The 18597-nt window shown below is 41.4% G+C and overlaps 1 protein-coding gene across 7 annotated transcripts in view; it reads left to right on the top strand.

Annotated features, from left to right (window-relative positions):
* Window positions 1-18597, top strand: part of LOC106563869 (protein starmaker) — a 65940-nt gene that overhangs the window by 15433 nt on the left and 31910 nt on the right. For all 7 annotated transcript variants that reach the window (XR_006757729.1, XR_006757728.1, XM_045690230.1 and 4 more), the window contains 2 exons: window positions 8964-9029; window positions 14596-14661. Coding sequence is in view for 5 of the 7 variants with exons in the window: in XM_045690230.1 (XP_045546186.1) it covers window positions 8964-9029; window positions 14596-14661 (132 nt within the window). In the remaining 2 variants the exon portion in view is untranslated. The remainder of the gene's footprint in view (window positions 1-8963; window positions 9030-14595; window positions 14662-18597) is intronic.

The following is an 18597-nucleotide window of genomic DNA, read 5'->3' as shown; positions in this document are numbered from 1 at the left end:
AGCCACGTTTAATACCTTGACAATGTTTACTTGTCTTAGCCACATTTGATACCTTAACATTGTTTACTTGTCTTAGCCACGTTTGATACCTTAAACTTCTTAGGGGATCAAATCCCGTTAACGGGATCGATTTGACAACATCCGGTGAAATGGCAGAGCGCCAAATTCAAATTAAATTATTAGAAATATTTAACTTTCATACAATCACAAGTGCAATACACCAAATTACAGCCTAACTTCTTGTTAATCTAGCCACCATTTCAGATTTCAAAAAGGCTTTACGGCGAAAGCAAACCATGCTATTATCTGAGGACAGCAAACCATCAAAAAACACAGACAATCATATTTCATCCCGCCAGGCGTGACACAAAACTCAGAAATAACAATATAATTCATGCCTTACCTTTGACAAGCTTCTTCTGTTGGCACTCCAATATGTCCCATAATCATCACAAATGGTCCTTTTGTTAGATTAATTCCATCGTTATGTATCCAAAATGTCCATTTATTTGGCGCATTTGATCCAGAAAAACACCAGTTCCAACTCGCGCAACATGACTACAAAATATCTATTAAGTTACCTGTAATCTTTGTCCAAACATTTCAAACAACTTTCCTAATACAACTTTAGGTATTTTTTAACGTAAATAATTGATCAAATTTAAGACAGGATAAACTGTGTTCAATACAGGACGAAAACAAAGTGGAGCGAGCCTTCAGGTCGTGCGCCTCAAACAAACAGTACACTTCACTCGACCCTCGTTCTGAACTGCACTACTTCTTCATTTCTCAAAGGAAAAACATCAACCAATTTCTAAAGACTGTTGACATCCAGTGAAAGCGATAGGAACTGCAAGCAAGTGCCTTATGAATCTAGATCCCCATAGAAAACCCATTGAAAAGAGAGTGACCTCAACAACAACAAAAAATCCTGGATGGTTTGTCCTCGAGGTTTCGCCTGCCACATAAGTTATGTTAAACTCACAGACATCATTCAAACACTGTTAGAAACTTCAGAGTGTTTTCTATCCACATCTACTAATAATATGCATATCCTAGCTTCTGGGCCTGAGTAGCAGGCAGTTTATTTTGGGCTTGCTTTTCATGCGGACGTGAAAATACCGCCCCCTAGCCTATAGAGGTTAACATTGTTTACTTGTCCTAGCCACGATTGATCCCTTAACATTGTTTACTTGTCTTAGCCACGTTTGATACCTTAACATTGTTTACTTGTCTTAGCCACGTTTGATACCTTAACATTGTTTACTTGTCTTACCCATGTTTGATCCCTTAACATGGTTAAGTTGTCTAAGCCTTGTTTGATACCTTAAATCAAATCAAATCAAATGTATTTATATGGCCCTTCGTACATCAGCTGATATCTCAAAGTGCTGTACAGAAACCCAGCCTAAAACCCCAAACAGCAAGCAATGCATGTGAAAGAAGCACGGTGGCTAGGAAAAACTCCCTAGGAAAAACTCCCTAGAAAGGCCAAAAACCTAGGAAGAAACCTAGAGAGGAACCAGGCTATGAGGGGTAGCCAGTCCTCTTCTGGCTGTGCCGGGTGGATATTATAACAGAACATGGTCAAGATGTTAAAATGTTCATAAATGACCAGCATGGTGAAATAATAATAATCATAGTAGTTGTTGAGGTGCAACAAGCACGTCCGGTGAACAGGTCAGGGTTCCATAGCCGCAGGCAGAACAGTTGAAACTGGAGCAGCAGCACGGCCAGGTGGACTGGGGACAGCAAGGAGTCATCATGCCAGGTAGTCCTGAGGCATGGTACTAGGGCTCAGGTCCTCCGAGAAAAAGAAAGAAAGAGAGAAAGAGAGAATTAGAGAGAGCATATTTAAATTCACACAGGACACCGGATAAGACAAGAGAAATACTCCAGATGTAACAGACTGACCCTAGCCCCCCGACACATAAACTACTGCAGCATAAATACTGGAGGGATCAGAAGACACTGTGGCCCCATCCGATGATACCCCCGGACAGGGCCAAACAGGCAGGATATAACCCCACCCACTTTGCCAAAGCACAGCCCCCACACCACTGGAGGGATGTCTCCAACCACCAACTTACCGTCCTAAGACAAGGCCGAGTATAGCCCACAAAGATCTCCGCCACGGCACAACCCAAGGGGGGGCGCCAACCCAGACAGGAAGACCACGTCAGTGACTCAACCCACTCAAGTGACGCACCCCTCCCATGGACGGCATGGAAGAACACCAGTAAGCCAGTGACTCAGCCCCTGTAATAGGGTTAGAGGCAGAGAATCCCAGTGGAGAGAGAGGGGAACCGGCAAGGCAGAGACAACTTAACATGGTTAAGTTGTCTTAGCCACGTTGGATCCCTTAACATTGTTTAGGTTTCTTAGCTGCCTTTGATACCTTAACATGGTTTACTTGTCTTAGCTGCCTTTGATACCTTAACATGGTTAAGTTGTCCTAGCCACGTTTGATATCTTAACATGGTTACAGTTGTATTAACAATATTATCTACTTTATTTGTATAACCCCATTCTATATTTCTTCTTTATTTTATTACCTTTTATTTATTATATTGCTGCAATACTCTCTCCTGTCCACTGTTATTGTACTTTTGTTTTGCTATTTACATTTTATTCTTGTCTATCTTAATTGTATATTTGTGTAGAAACATATTGTGTCTTTATCTTTCTACCTTTATTGTTTGATAAAAACATTTGTAAGAAATGTGTTGTATAAATACAGTTTGATTGATACAAAGTGAAAGTGTGGCTAGCTCAGTGTTGGGATGGGAATGGATCGGCCGAGATAGAACTTACCGTTTGTCAGACAGCACTGACAGGTGAAAGGGTGTAACTTTAAATTACATTTTTTTTAGGGTGTCGGATCAGTGAGTTCCAGGGTCAACACCCTTCTAGGGGGGGTCAATGGGCATGCCCACCCTATGGAGATTAAAACATGTTTTTGCTGTGAAATACAATTATCTGAGGTCCCTTAGTCAAGCAGTGAATTTCAAACACAGATTCAACAACATACACCAGGAGGTCTTCCCAATTCCTTGCAAAGAAGGGTACGTATTGGTAGATGGGTAAAAAAAACGGAATATCCTATGAAGAATGGTGAAGTTATTAATTACACTGGATGGTGTATCAAATCACAGAGGCACCACAATGATACAGGTCTCCTTCCTAACTCAGTTGCCAGAAAGAAAGGAAACCACTCAAGGATTTCACCATGAGACAAACAGTTTAAAACAAGACACTAAACTATTATTGCAAAACATGTGGCCAAGCAATTAACTTCAGGATAAAAAAAAGAAACAGAATGGAACTAAGCACATGCAAAATCCTAGAGAAACACCTGTTTCAGTCTGCTTTCCAACAAATCAAATCAAATTTATTTTTATATAGCCCTTCGTACATCAGCTGATATCTCAAAGTGCTGTACAGAAACCCAGCCTAAAACCCCAAACAGCAAGCAAAGCATGTGAAAGAAGCACGTTGGCTAGGAAAAACTCCCTAGGAAAAACTCCCTAGAAAGGCCAAAAACCTAGGAAGAAACCTAGAGAGGAACCAGGCTATGAGGGGTGGCCAGTCCTCTTCTGGCTGTGCAGGGTGGATATTATAACAGAACATGGTCAAGATGTTAAAATGTTAAAATGTTCATAAATGACCAGCATGGTGAAATAATAATAATCATAGTAGTTGTTGAGGTGCAACAAGCACGTCCGGTGAACAGGTCAGGGTTCCATAGCCGCAGGCAGAACAGTTGAAACTGGAGCAGCAGCACGGCCAGGTGGACTGGGGACAGCAAGGAGTCATCATACCAGGTAGTCCTGAGGCATGGTCCTAGGGCTCAGGTCCTCCGAGAGAAAGACAGAAAGAGAGAATTAGAGAGAGCATATTTAAATTCACACAGGACACCGGATAAGACAAGAGAAATACTCCAGATGTAACAGACTGACCCTAGCCCCCCGACACATAAACTACTGCAGCATAAATACGGGAGGCTGAGACAGGAGGGATCAGAAGACACTGTGGCCCCATCCGATGATACCCCCGGACAGGGCCAAACAGGCAGGATATAACCCCACCCACTTTGCCAAAGCACAGCAAGGGCGGTTCGTTGCTCCAGCCTTTCCGTTCACCTTCACACTCCTGGGCCAGACTATACTTAATCATAGGACCTACTGAAGAGATAAGTCTTCAGTAAAGACTTAAAGGTTGAGACTGAGTCTGCGTCTCTCACATTGGTAGGCAGACCATTCCATAAAAATGGAGCTCTATAGGAGAAAGCCCTACCTCCAGCCGTTTGCTTAGAAATTCTAGGGACAATTAGGAGGCCTGCGTCTTGTGACCGTAGCGTACGTGTAGGTATGTACGGCAGGACCAAATCGGAAAGATAGGTAGGAGCAAGCCCATGTAATGCTTTGTAGGTTAGCAGTAAAATCTTGAAATCAGCCCTTGCCTTAACAGGAAGCCAGTTTAGGGAGGCTAGCACTGGAGTAATATGATAAAAAATTTTGGTTCTAGTCAGGATTCTAGCAGCCGTATTTAGCACTAACTGAAGTTTATTTAGTGCTTTATCCGGGTAGCCGGAAAGTAGAGCATTGCAGTAGTCAAGCCTAGAAGTAACAAAAGCATGGATTAATTTTTCTGCATCATTTTTGGACAGAAAGTTTCTGATTTTTGCAATGTTACGTAGATGGAAAAAAGCTGTCCTTGAAACAGTCTTGATATGTTCTTCAAAAGAGAGATCAGGGTCCAGAGTAACGCCGAGGTCCTTCACAGTTTTATTTGAGACGACTGTACAACCATCCAGATTAATTGTCAGATTCAACAGAAGATCTCTTTGTTTCTTGGGACCTAGAACAAGCATCTCTGTTTTGTCCGAGTTTAAAAGTAGAAAGTTTGCAGCCATCCACTTCTTTATGTCTGAAACACAGGCTTCTAGCGAGGGCAATTTTGGGGCTTCACCATGTTTCATTGAAATGTACAGCTGTGTGTCGTCCGCATAGCAGTGAAATTTAACATTATGTTTTCGAATGACATCCCCAAGAGGTAAAATATATAGTGAAAACAATAGTGGTCCTAAAACAGAACCTTGAGGAACACCGAAATTTACAATTGATTTGTCAGTGGACAAACCATTCACAGAGACAAACTGATATCTTTCCGACAGATAAGATCTAAACCAGGCCAGAACTTGTCCATGTAGACCAATTTGGGTTTCCAATCTCTCCAAAAGAATGTGGTGATTGATGGTATCAAAAGCAGCACTAAGATCTAGGAGCACGAGAACAGTTGCAGAGCCTCTGTCTGACGTCATTAAAAGGTAATTTACCACCTTCACAAGTGCAGTCTCAGTGCTATGATGGGGTCTAAAACCAGACTGAAGCGTTTCGTATACATTGTTTGTCTTCAGGAAGGCAGTGAGTTGCTGTGCAACAGCTTTTTCGAAAATTTTTGAGAGGAATGGAAGATTCGATATAGGCCGATAGTTTTTATAATTTCTGGATCAAGATTCGGCTTTTTCAAGAGAGGCTTTATTACTGCCACTTTTAGTGAGCTTGGTACACATCCGGTGGATAGAGAGCCGTTTATTATGTTCAACATAGGAGGGCCAAGCACAGGAAGCAGCTCTTTCAGTAGTTTAGTTGGAATAGGGTCCAGTATGCAGCTTGAGGGTTTGGAGGCCATGATTATTTTCATCATTGTGTCAAGAGATATAGTACTAAAACACTTTAGTATCTCCCTTGATCCTAGGTCCTGGCAGAGTTGTGTAGACTCAGGACAATGGAGCTTTGGAGGAATACCCAGATTTAAAGAGGAGTCTGTAATTTGCTTTCTAATGATCATGATCTTTTCCTCAAAGAAGTTCATAAATTTATTACTGCTGAAGTGAAAGCCATCCTCCATTTGCGAAGGCTGCTTTTTAGTTAGCTTTGCGACAGTATCAAAAAGACATTTCGGATTGTTCTTATTTTCCTCAATTAAGTTGGAAAAATAGGATGATCGAGCAGCAGTGAGGGCTCTTCGATACTGCACGGTACTGTCTTTCCAAGCTAGTCGGAAGACTTCCAGTTTGGTGTGGCGCCATTTCCGTTCCAATTTTCTGGAAGCTTGCTTCAGAGCTCGTGTATTTTCTGTATACCAGGGAGCTAGTTTCTTATGACAGATGTTTTTAGTTTTTAGGGGTGCAACTGCATCTAGGGTATTGCGCAAGGTTAAATTGAGTTCCTCGGTTAGGTGGTTAACTGATTTTTGTCCTCTGACGTCCTTGGGTAGGCAGAGGCAGTCTGGAAGGGCATCAAGGAATCTTTGGGTTGTCGGAGAATTTATAGCACGACTTTTAATGCTCCTTGGTTGGGGTCTGAGCAGATTATTTTTTGGCAATTGCAAACGAAATAAAATGGTGGTCCGATAGTCCAGGATTATGAGGAAAAACATTAAGATCCACAACATTTATTCCATGGGACAAAACTAGGTCCAGAGTATGACTGTGGCAGTGAGTAGGTCCAGAGACATGTTGGACAAAACCCACTGAGTCGATGATGGCTCCGAAAGCCTTTTGGAGTGGGTCTGTGGACTTTTCCATGTGAATGTTAAAGTCACCAAAAATTTGAATATTATCTGCTATGACTACAAGATCCGATAGGAATTCAGGGAACTCAGTGAGGAACACTGCATATGGCCCAGGAGGCCTGTAAACAGTAGCTATAAAAAGTGAGTGAGTAGGCTGCATAGATTTCATGACTAGAAGCTCAAAAGACGAAAACGTCATTGTTTTTTTTGTAAATTGAAATTTGCTATCGTAAATGTTAGCAACACCTCCGCCTTTGCCGGATGCACGGGGGGTATGGTCACTAGTGTAACCAGAGGGTGAGGCCTCATTTAACACAGTAAATTCATCAGGCTTAAGCCATGTTTCAGTCAGGCCAATCACATCAAGATTATTATCAGTGATTAGTTCATTGACTATAACTGCCTTGGAAGTGAGGGATCTAACATTAAGTAACCCAATTTTGAGATGTGCGGTATCACAATCTCTTTCAATAATGGCAGGAATGGAGGAGGTCTTTATACTAGTGAGATTGCTAAAGCGAACACCGCCATTTTTAATTTTGCCCAACCTAGATCGAGGCACAGACATGGTCTCAATGGGGAAAGCTGAGCTGACTACGCTGACTGTGCTAGTGGCAGACTCCACTAAGCTGGCAGGCTGGCTAACAGCCTGCTGCCTGGCCTGCACCCTATTTCATTGTGGAGCTAGAGGAGTGAGAGCCCTGTCTATGTTCGTAGATAAGATGAGAGCACCCCTCCAGCTAGGATGGAGTCCGTCACTCCTCAACAGGCCAGGCTTGGTCCTGTTTGTGGGTGAGTCCCAGAAAGAGGGCCAATTATCTACAAATTCTATCTTTTGGGAGGGGCAGAAAACAGTTTTCAACCAGCGATTGAGTTGTGAGACTCTGCTGTAGAGCTCATCACTCCCCCTAACTGGGAGGGGGCCAGAGACAATTAATCGATGCCGACACATCTTTCTAGCTGATTTACACGCTGAAGCTATGTTGCGCTTGGTGACCTCTGACTGTTTCATCCTAACATCATTGGTGCCGACGTGGATAACAATATCTCTATACTCTCTACACTCGCCAGTTTTAGCTTTAGCCAGCACCGTCTTTAGATTAGCCTTAACGTCGGTAGCCCTGCCCCCTGGTAAACAGTGTATGATCGCTGGATGATTAGTTTTAAGTCTAATACTGCGGGTAATGGAGTCGCCAATGACTAGGGTTTTCAATTTGTCAGAGCTAATGGTGGGAGCCGTCGGCGTCTCAGACCCCACAACGGGAGGAGTAGAGACCAGAGAAGTCTCGGCCTCCGACTCCGACTCGCTTAATGGGGAGAACCGGTTGAAAGTTTCTGTCGGCTGAATAAGCGACACCGGTTGAGCATTCCTACAGCATTTCCCTCCAGAAGCCATGAGAAAGTTGTCCGGCTGCGGGGACCGTGCGAGGGGGTTTATACTAACGTTACTATCTGTACTTACTGGTGGCACAGACGCTGTTTCATCCTTTCCTACACTGAAATTACCCTTGCCTAACGATTGCGTCTGAAGATGGGCTTGCAGCACAGCTATCCTTGCCGTAAGGCGATCGTTCTCCTGTATATTATAAGTACAACGACTGCAATTAGAAGGCATCATGTTAATGTTACTTAGCTTCGGCTGTTTGAAGTCCTGACGAATCATGTCCAGATAAAACCTCCGGGGTGAAAAAAGTTTAATGAAAAAAGTTGAGTGAGGGAAAAAGTAAAAATATACGGTGATGAAAAAGTAAAAAACCGTCAGGTAGCAAAGTAAGATCGGCAACAAAACGCACAGCAGCGTAAACAAGTCTGCAAGTTGTGACCGGAAACAGGAAACCGGAAACCCGCCAACAAACACTGGGATATTAATTCACCTTTTAGCAGGACAATAACCTTAAACACAAGACCAAATCTACACTTGAGTGGGCTTACTAAGAAGACAGTGAATGTTCCTGAGTGGCAGAGTTACTTGAAAATCTATGGCAAGTCCTGAAGAAGGTTGTCTGGCAAGGATCAACAAACAATTTGTCAGAGCTTAAAGAGTTTTGAAAAGAATGATAGGTAAATGTTGCACAATAGAGGTGTGGAAAGAGACTTCCCCAGTAAGACTCACAGCTGTAATTGCTGCCGAAGGTGCTTCTATAGTTGGTGGGAATACTTATGTAAAACTTCCTGTCAATTGAATTGTGCACAGAGTTTCTACATAGAGATGCAAATCTGTTGATGATTTCACACCATTTAAATTAAGTTACCTAATTTCAGAAATGATGGTGGTATTCTTAATTTCACATACATTTTAACTAACCCTCTCCCGCATCTCAAAATAATTAACAATCTCTGACTAACACTCTTCCCAGTCCTAATAGTGATTATCTTTGTTCCAGATATCCCCTTAATTGATGGTGTGGAAGAGGCAGACAATGAGAGAGACCATAGTACAGACTCGGACGGTGAGTACAAAGCATAGATGTACAAGAGCAAACTTACAAAAAAATGTGAGTATGAAATTATATGAGACATACAGTACCCACAGTCAATGTTAGATTGGGTTAAATATTATACAACCGTGTTTGATCCCTTAACGATTCAGTTGTCTTTGCCATGTTTGATCCTTTAATAATGGTTTACTTGTCTTAGCCACGTTTGATCCCTTAACTTCTTTTGGCTGGGTGGCAGTATTGAGTAGCTTGGATGAAGAAGGTGCCCAGAGTAAACTGCCTGCTACTCAGGCCCAGAAGCGAAGATATGCATATTATTAGTAGATTTGGATAGAAAACACTCTGAAGTTTCTAAAACTGTTTGAATGATGTCTGTGAGTATAACAGAACTCATATGGTAGGCAACAACCTGAGACAAAATCCAACCAGGAAGTGGGAAATCTGAGGTTTGTAGTTTTTCAAGTCTTGACCTATCTAATATACAGTGTCTGTGGGGTCATATTGCTCTTCCTAAGGCTTCCACTAGATGTCAACTGTCTTTAGAACCTTGTTTGAGACTTCTACTGTGAAGTGGAGGGGAATAAGAGCTGATTGTATCAGGTGTCTACCAGATGGGCATGAGCTTCAGCGCCTGTGAGAGGTAGCCGAGTTCCATTGCATTTCTAAAGACAAAGGAATTCTCCGGTTGAAATCTTATTGAAGATTTATGATAAAAACATCCTAAAGATTGATTCTATACATCGTTTGACATTTCTATGAACTGTAATGGAATTTTTTGAGTTTTCGTCTGGCCTGCGGCGTCGTGAATTTGGATTTGTGAACTGAAGACGCGAACAAAAAGGAGGTATTTGGACAAAGGTTGGACTTTATCGAACAAAACAAACATTTATTGTGGAACTGGGATTCCTGGGAGTGCATTGTGATGAAGATCATCAAAGGTAAGTGAATATTTATAATGTTATTTCTGACTTCTGTTGACTCCAACATGGCGGATATATTTTTGGCTTGTTTTTGTGTCTGAGCGCCGTACTCAGATTATTGCATGGTGTGCTTTTTCGGTAAAGCTTTTTTGAAATCTGACACAGCGGTTGCATTAAGGAGAAGTTTATCTAAAGTTCCATGCATAACACTTGTATTTTCATCAACATTTATGATAAGTATTTCTGTAAATTGATGTGGCTCTCTGCAAAATCACCGGAGGATTTGGAGGCAAAACATTACTGAACATAACGCGCCAATGTAAAATGAGATTTTTGGATATAAATATGAACTTTATCGAACAAAACATGCATGTATTGTGTAACATGAAGTCCTATGAGTGTCATCTGATGAAGATCATCAAAGGTTAGTGATTAATGTTCTCTATTTCGGCTTTTTTTGACTCCTCTCTTTGGCTGGAAAAATGGCTGTGTTTTTTGTGACTAGGCGCTGATCTAACATAATCGTTTGGTGTGCTTTCGCTGTAAAGCCTTTTTGAAATCGGACACTGTGGTTGGATTAACGAGAATTTTATCTTTAAAATGGTGTAAAATACTTGTATGGTTGAGGAATTTTAATTATGACATTTCTGTTGTTTGAATTTGGCGCTCTGCACTTTCACTGGCTGCTGTCATATCGAATCCGTTAACGGGATTTCAGCCGTAAGAAGTTTTAACATTGTTTACTTGTCTTAGCCACGTTTAATACCTTGACAATGTTTACTTGTCTTAGCCACATTTGATACCTTAACATTGTTTACTTGTCTTAGCCACGTTTGATACCTTAAACTTCTTAGGGATCAAATCCCGTTAACGGGATCGATTTGACAACATCCGGTGAAATGGCAGAGCGCCAAATTCAAATTAAATTATTAGAAATATTTAACTTTCATACAATCACAAGTGCAATACACCAAATTACAGCCTAACTTCTTGTTAATCTAGCCACCATTTCAGATTTCAAAAAGGCTTTACGGCGAAAGCAAACCATGCTATTATCTGAGGACAGCAAACCATCAAAAAACACAGACAATCATATTTCATCCCGCCAGGCGTGACACAAAACTCAGAAATAACAATATAATTCATGCCTTACCTTTGACAAGCTTCTTCTGTTGGCACTCCAATATGTCCCATAATCATCACAAATGGTCCTTTTGTTAGATTAATTCCATCGTTATGTATCCAAAATGTCCATTTATTTGGCGCATTTGATCCAGAAAAACACCAGTTCCAACTCGCGCAACATGACTACAAAATATCTATTAAGTTACCTGTAATCTTTGTCCAAACATTTCAAACAACTTTCCTAATACAACTTTAGGTATTTTTTAACGTAAATAATTGATCAAATTTAAGACAGGATAAACTGTGTTCAATACAGAACAAAAACAAAGTGGAGCGAGCCTTCAGGTCGTGCGCCTCAAACAAACAGTACACTTCACTTGACCCTCGTTCTGAACTGCACTACTTCTTCATTTCTCAAAGGAAAAACATCAACCAATTTCTAAAGACTGTTGACATCCAGTGAAAGCGATAGGAACTGCAAGCAAGTGCCTTATGAATCTAGATCCCCATAGAAAACCCATTGAAAAGAGAGTGACCTCAACAACAACAAAAAATCCTGGATGGTTTGTCCTCGAGGTTTCGCCTGCCACATAAGTTATGTTAAACTCACAGACATCATTCAAACACTGTTAGAAACTTCAGAGTGTTTTCTATCCACATCTACTAATAATATGCATATCCTAGCTTCTGGGCCTGAGTAGCAGGCAGTTTATTTTGGGCTTGCTTTTCATGCGGACGTGAAAATACCGCCCCCTAGCCTATAGAGGTTAACATTGTTTACTTGTCCTAGCCACGATTGATCCCTTAACATTGTTTACTTGTCTTAGCCACGTTTGATACCTTAACATTGTTTACTTGTCTTAGCCACGTTTGATACCTTAACATTGTTTACTTGTCTTACCCATGTTTGATCCCTTAACATGGTTAAGTTGTCTAAGCCTTGTTTGATACCTTAAATCAAATCAAATCAAATGTATTTATATGGCCCTTCGTACATCAGCTGATATCTCAAAGTGCTGTACAGAAACCCAGCCTAAAACCCCAAACAGCAAGCAATGCATGTGAAAGAAGCACGGTGGCTAGGAAAAACTCCCCTAGGAAAAACTCCCTAGAAAGGCCAAAAACCTAGGAAGAAACCTAGAGAGGAACCAGGCTATGAGGGGTAGCCAGTCCTCTTCTGGCTGTGCCGGGTGGATATTATAACAGAACATGGTCAAGATGTTAAAATGTTCATAAATGACCAGCATGGTGAAATAATAATAATCATAGTAGTTGTTGAGGTGCAACAAGCACGTCCGGTGAACAGGTCAGGGTTCCATAGCCGCAGGCAGAACAGTTGAAACTGGAGCAGCAGCACGGCCAGGTGGACTGGGGACAGCAAGGAGTCATCATGCCAGGTAGTCCTGAGGCATGGTACTAGGGCTCAGGTCCTCCGAGAAAAAGAAAGAAAGAGAGAAAGAGAGAATTAGAGAGAGCATATTTAAATTCACACAGGACACCGGATAAGACAAGAGAAATACTCCAGATGTAACAGACTGACCCTAGCCCCCGACACATAAACTACTGCAGCATAAATACTGGAGGGATCAGAAGACACTGTGGCCCCATCCGATGATACCCCGGACAGGGCCAAACAGGCAGGATATAACCCCACCCACTTTGCCAAAGCACAGCCCCCACACCACTGGAGGGATGTCTCCAACCACCAACTTACCGTCCTAAGACAAGGCCGAGTATAGCCCACAAAGATCTCCGCCACGGCACAACCCAAGGGGGGGGGCGCCAACCCAGACAGGAAGACCACGTCAGTGACTCAACCCACTCAAGTGACGCACCCCTCCCATGGACGGCATGGAAGAACACCAGTAAGCCAGTGACTCAGCCCCTGTAATAGGGTTAGAGGCAGAGAATCCCAGTGGAGAGAGAGGGGAACCGGCAAGGCAGAGACAACTTAACATGGTTAAGTTGTCTTAGCCACGTTGGATCCCTTAACATTGTTTAGGTTTCTTAGCTGCCTTTGATACCTTAACATGGTTTACTTGTCTTAGCTGCCTTTGATACCTTAACATGGTTAAGTTGTCCTAGCCACGTTTGATATCTTAACATGGTTACAGTTGTATTAACAATATTATCTACTTTATTTGTATAACCCCATTCTATATTTCTTCTTTATTTTATTACCTTTTATTTATTATATTGCTGCAATACTCTCTCCTGTCCACTGTTATTGTACTTTTGTTTTGCTATTTACATTTTATTCTTGTCTATCTTAATTGTATATTTGTGTAGAAACATATTGTGTCTTTATCTTTCTACCTTTATTGTTTGATAAAAACATTTGTAAGAAATGTGTTGTATAAATACAGTTTGATTGATACAAAGTGAAAGTGTGGCTAGCTCAGTGTTGGGATGGGAATGGATCGGCCGAGATAGAACTTACCGTTTGTCAGACAGCACTGACAGGTGAAAGGGGTGTAACTTTAAATTACATTTTTTTTAGGGTGTCGGATCAGTGAGTTCCAGGGTCAACACCCTTCTAGGGGGGTCAATGGGCATGCCCACCCTATGGAGATTAAAACATGTTTTTGCTGTGAAATACAATTATCTGAGGTCCCTTAGTCAAGCAGTGAATTTCAAACACAGATTCAACAACATACACCAGGAGGTCTTCCCAATTCCTTGCAAAGAAGGGTACGTATTGGTAGATGGGGGAAAAAAACGGAATATCCTATGAAGAATGGTGAAGTTATTAATTACACTGGATGGTGTATCAAATCACAGAGGCACCACAATGATACAGGTCTCCTTCCTAACTCAGTTGCCAGAAAGAAAGGAAACCACTCAAGGATTTCACCATGAGACAAACAGTTTAAAACAAGACACTAAACTATTATTGCAAAACATGTGGCCAAGCAATTAACTTCAGGATAAAAAAAAGAAACAGAATGGAACTAAGCACATGCAAAATCCTAGAGAAACACCTGTTTCAGTCTGCTTTCCAACAAACACTGGGATATTATTTCACCTTTTAGCAGGACAATAACCTTAAACACAAGACCAAATCTACTTGAGTGGGCTTACTAAGAAGACAGTGAATGTTCCTGAGTGGCAGAGTTACTTGAAAATCTATGGCAAGTCCTGAAGAAGGTTGTCTGGCAAGGATCAACAAACAATTTGTCAGAGCTTAAAGAGTTTTGAAAAGAATGATAGGTAAATGTTGCACAATAGAGGTGTGGAAAGAGACTTCCCCAGTAAGACTCACAGCTGTAATTGCTGCCGAAGGTGCTTCTATAGTTGGTGGGAATACTTATGTAAAACTTCCTGTCAATTGAATTGTGCACAGAGTTTCTACATAGAGATGCAAATCTGTTGATGATTTCACACCATTTAAATTAAGTTACCTAATTTCAGAAATGATGGTGGTATTCTTAATTTCACATACATTTTAACTAACCCTCTCCCGCATCTCAAAATAATTAACAATCTCTGACTAACACTCTTCCCAGTCCTAATAGTGATTATCTTTGTTCCAGATATCCCCTTAATTGATGGTGTGGAAGAGGCAGACAATGAGAGAGACCATAGTACAGACTCGGACGGTGAGTACAAAGCATAGATGTACAAGAGCAAACTTACAAAAAAATGTGAGTATGAAATTATATGAGACATACAGTACCCACAGTCAATGTTAGATTGGGTTAAATATTATACAACCGTGTTTGATCCCTTAACGATTCAGTTGTCTTTGCCATGTTTGATCCTTTAATAATGGTTTACTTGTCTTAGCCACGTTTGATCCCTTAACTTCTTTTGGCTGGGTGGCAGTATTGAGTAGCTTGGATGAAGAAGGTGCCCAGAGTAAACTGCCTGCTACTCAGGCCCAGAAGCGAAGATATGCATATTATTAGTAGATTTGGATAGAAAACACTCTGAAGTTTCTAAAACTGTTTGAATGATGTCTGTGAGTATAACAGAACTCATATGGTAGGCAACAACCTGAGACAAAATCCAACCAGGAAGTGGGAAATCTGAGGTTTGTAGTTTTTCAATTCTTGACCTATCCAATATACAGTGTCTGTGGGGTCATATTCCTCTTCCTAATGCTTCCACTAGATGTCAACTGTCTTTAGAACCTTGTTTGAGACTTCTACTGTGAAGTGGAGGGGAATAAGAGCTGATTGTATCAGGTGTCTACCAGATGGGCATGAGCTTCAGCCATGCGCGCGCCTGTGAGAGGTAGCTGAGTTCCATTTCATTTCTAAAGACAAAGGAATTCTCCGGTTGAAGTCTTATTGAAGATTTATGATAAAAACATCCTAAAGATTGATTCTATACATCGTTTGACATTTCTATGAACTGTAATGGAATTTTTTGAGTTTTCGTCTGGCCTGCGCGTCGTGAATTTGGATTTGTGAACTGAAGACGCGAACAAAAAGGGAGGTATTTGGACAAAGGTTGGACTTTATCGAACAAAACAAACATTTATTGTGGAACTGGGATTCCTGGGAGTGCATTGTGATGAAGATCATCAAAGGTAAGTGAATATTTATAATGTTATTTCTGACTTCTGTTGACTCCAACATGGCGGATATATTTTTGGCTTGTTTTTGTGTCTGAGCGCCGTACTCAGATTATTGCATGGTGTGCTTTTTCGGTAAAGCTTTTTTGAAATCTGACACAGCGGTTGCATTAAGGAGAAGTTTATCTAAAGTTCCATGCATAACACTTGTATTTTCATCAACATTTATGATAAGTATTTCTGTAAATTGATGTGGCTCTCTGCAAAATCACCGGAGGATTTGGAGGCAAAACATTACTGAACATAACGCGCCAATGTAAAATGAGATTTTTGGATATAAATATGAACTTTATCGAACAAAACATGCATGTATTGTGTAACATGAAGTCCTATGAGTGTCATCTGATGAAGATCATCAAAGGTTAGTGTTCTCTATTTCGGCTTTTTTTGACTCCAACGAGAGTTGGCTGGAAAAATGGCTGTGTTTTTTTGTGACTAGGCGCTGATCTAACATAATCGTTTGGTGTGCTTTCGCTGTAAAGCCTTTTTGAAATCGGACACTGTGGTTGGATTAACGAGAATTTTATCTTTAAAATGGTGTAAAATACTTGTATGGTTGAGGAATTTTAATTATGACATTTCTGTTGTTTGAATTTGGCGCTCTGCACTTTCACTGGCTGCTGTCATATCGAATCCGTTAACGGGATTTCAGCCGTAAGAAGTTTTAACATTGTTTACTTGTCTTAGCCACATTTGATACCTTAACATTGTTTACTTGTCTTAGCCACGTTTGATACCTTAAACTTCTTAGGGATCAAATCCCGTTAACGGGATCGATTTGACAACATCCGGTGAAATGGCAGAGCGCCAAATTCAAATTAAATTATTAGAAATATTTAACTTTCATACAATCACAAGTGCAATACACCAAATTACAGCCTAACTTCTTGTTAATCTAGCCACCATTTCAGATTTCAAAAGGCTTTACGGCGAAAGCAAACCATGCTATTATCTGAGGACAGCAAACCATCAAAAAACACAGACAATCATATTTCATCCCGCCAGGCGTGACACAAAACTCAGAAATAACAATATAATTCATGCCTTACCTTTGACAAGCTTCTTCTGTTGGCACTCCAATATGTCCCATAAACATCACAAATGGTCCTTTTGTTAGATTAATTCCAGCGTTATGTATCCAAAATGTCCATTTATTTGGCGCATTTGATCCAGAAAAACACCAGTTCCAACTCGCGCAACATGACTACAAAATATCTATTAAGTCACCTGTAATCCTTGTCCAAACATTTCAAACAACTTTCCTAATACAACTTTAGGTATTTTTTAACGTAAATAATTGATCAAATTTAAGACAGGATAAACTGTGTTCAATACAGGACGAAAACAAAGTGGAGCGAGCCTTCAGGTCGTGCGCCTCAAACAAACAGTACAGTTCACTCGACCCTCGTTCTGAACTGCACTACTTCTTCATTTCTCAAAGGAAAAACATCAACCAATTTCTAAAGACTGTTGACATCCAGTGAAAGCGATAGGAACTGCAAGCAAGTGCCTTATGAATCTAGATCCCCATAGAAAACCCATTGAAAAGAGAGTGACCTCAACAACAACAAAAAATCCTGGATGGTTTGTCCTCGAGGTTTCGCCTGCCACATAAGTTATGTTAAACTCACAGACATCATTCAAACACTGTTAGAAACTTCAGAGTGTTTTCTATCCACATCTACTAATAATATGCATATCCTAGCTTCTGGGCCTGAGTAGCAGGTAGTTTATTTTGGGCTTGCTTTTCATCCGGACGTGAAAATACCGCCCCCTAGCCTATAGAGGTTAACATTGTTTACTTGTCCTAGCCACGATTGATCCCTTAACATTGTTTACTTGTCTTAGCCACGTTTGATACCTTAACATTGTTTACTTGTCTTACCCATGTTTGATCCCTTAACATGGTTAAGTTGTCTAAGCCTTGTTTGATACCTTAAATCAAATCAAATCAAATGTATTTATATAGCCCTTCGTACATCAGCTGTTATCTCAAAGTGCTGTACAGAAACCCAGCCTAAAACCCCAAACAGCAAGCAATGCATGTGGAAGAAGCACGGTGGCTAGGAAAAACTCCCTAGGAAAAACTCCCTAGAAAGGCCAAAAACCTAGGAAGAAACCTAGAGAGGAACCAGGCTATGAGGGGTAGCCAGTCCTCTTCTGGCTGTGCCGGGTGGATATTATAACAGAACATGGTCAAGATGTTAAAATGTTCATAAATGACCAGCATGGTGAAATAATAATAATCATAGTAGTTGTTGAGGTGCAACAAGCACGTCCGGTGAACAGGTCAGGGTTCCATAGCCGCAGGCAGAACAGTTGAAACTGGAGCAGCAGCACGGCCAGGTGGACTGGGGACAGCAAGGAGTCATCATGACAGGTAGTCCTGAGTCATGGTACTAGGGCTCAGGTCCTCCGAGAAAAAGAAAGAAAGAGAGAAAGAGAGAATTAGAGAGAGCATATTTAAATTCACACAGGACACCGGATAAGACAAGAGAAATACTCCAGATGTAACAGACTGACCCTAGCCCCCCGACACATAAACTACTGCAGCATAAATACTGGAGGCTGAGACAGGAGGGATCAGAAGACACTGTGGCCCCATCCGATGATACCCCCGGACAGGGCCAAACAGGCAGGATATAACCCCACCCACTTTGCCAAAGCACAGCCCCCACACCACTGGAGGGATGTCTCCAACCACCAACTTACCGTCCTAAGACAAGGCCGAGTATAGCCCACAAAGATCTCCGCCACGGCACAACCCAAGGGGGGGGGGCGCCAACCCAGACAGGAAGACCACGTCAGTGACTCAACCCACTCAAGTGACGCACCCCTCCCATGGACGGCATGGAAGAACACCAGTAAGCCAGTGACTCAGCCCCTGTAATAGGGTTAGAGGCAGAGAATCCCAGTGGAGAGAGATGGGAACCGGCAAGGCAGAGACAACTTAACA

The sequence above is a fragment of the Salmo salar genome, chromosome ssa11 (genome assembly GCF_905237065.1).
Source record: "Salmo salar chromosome ssa11, Ssal_v3.1, whole genome shotgun sequence".
Lineage (NCBI taxonomy): Eukaryota > Metazoa > Chordata > Actinopteri > Salmoniformes > Salmonidae > Salmo > Salmo salar.
The sequence above is the reverse complement of the archived record's forward strand: the minus strand, read 5'-3'. Positions and strand labels throughout refer to the sequence as shown.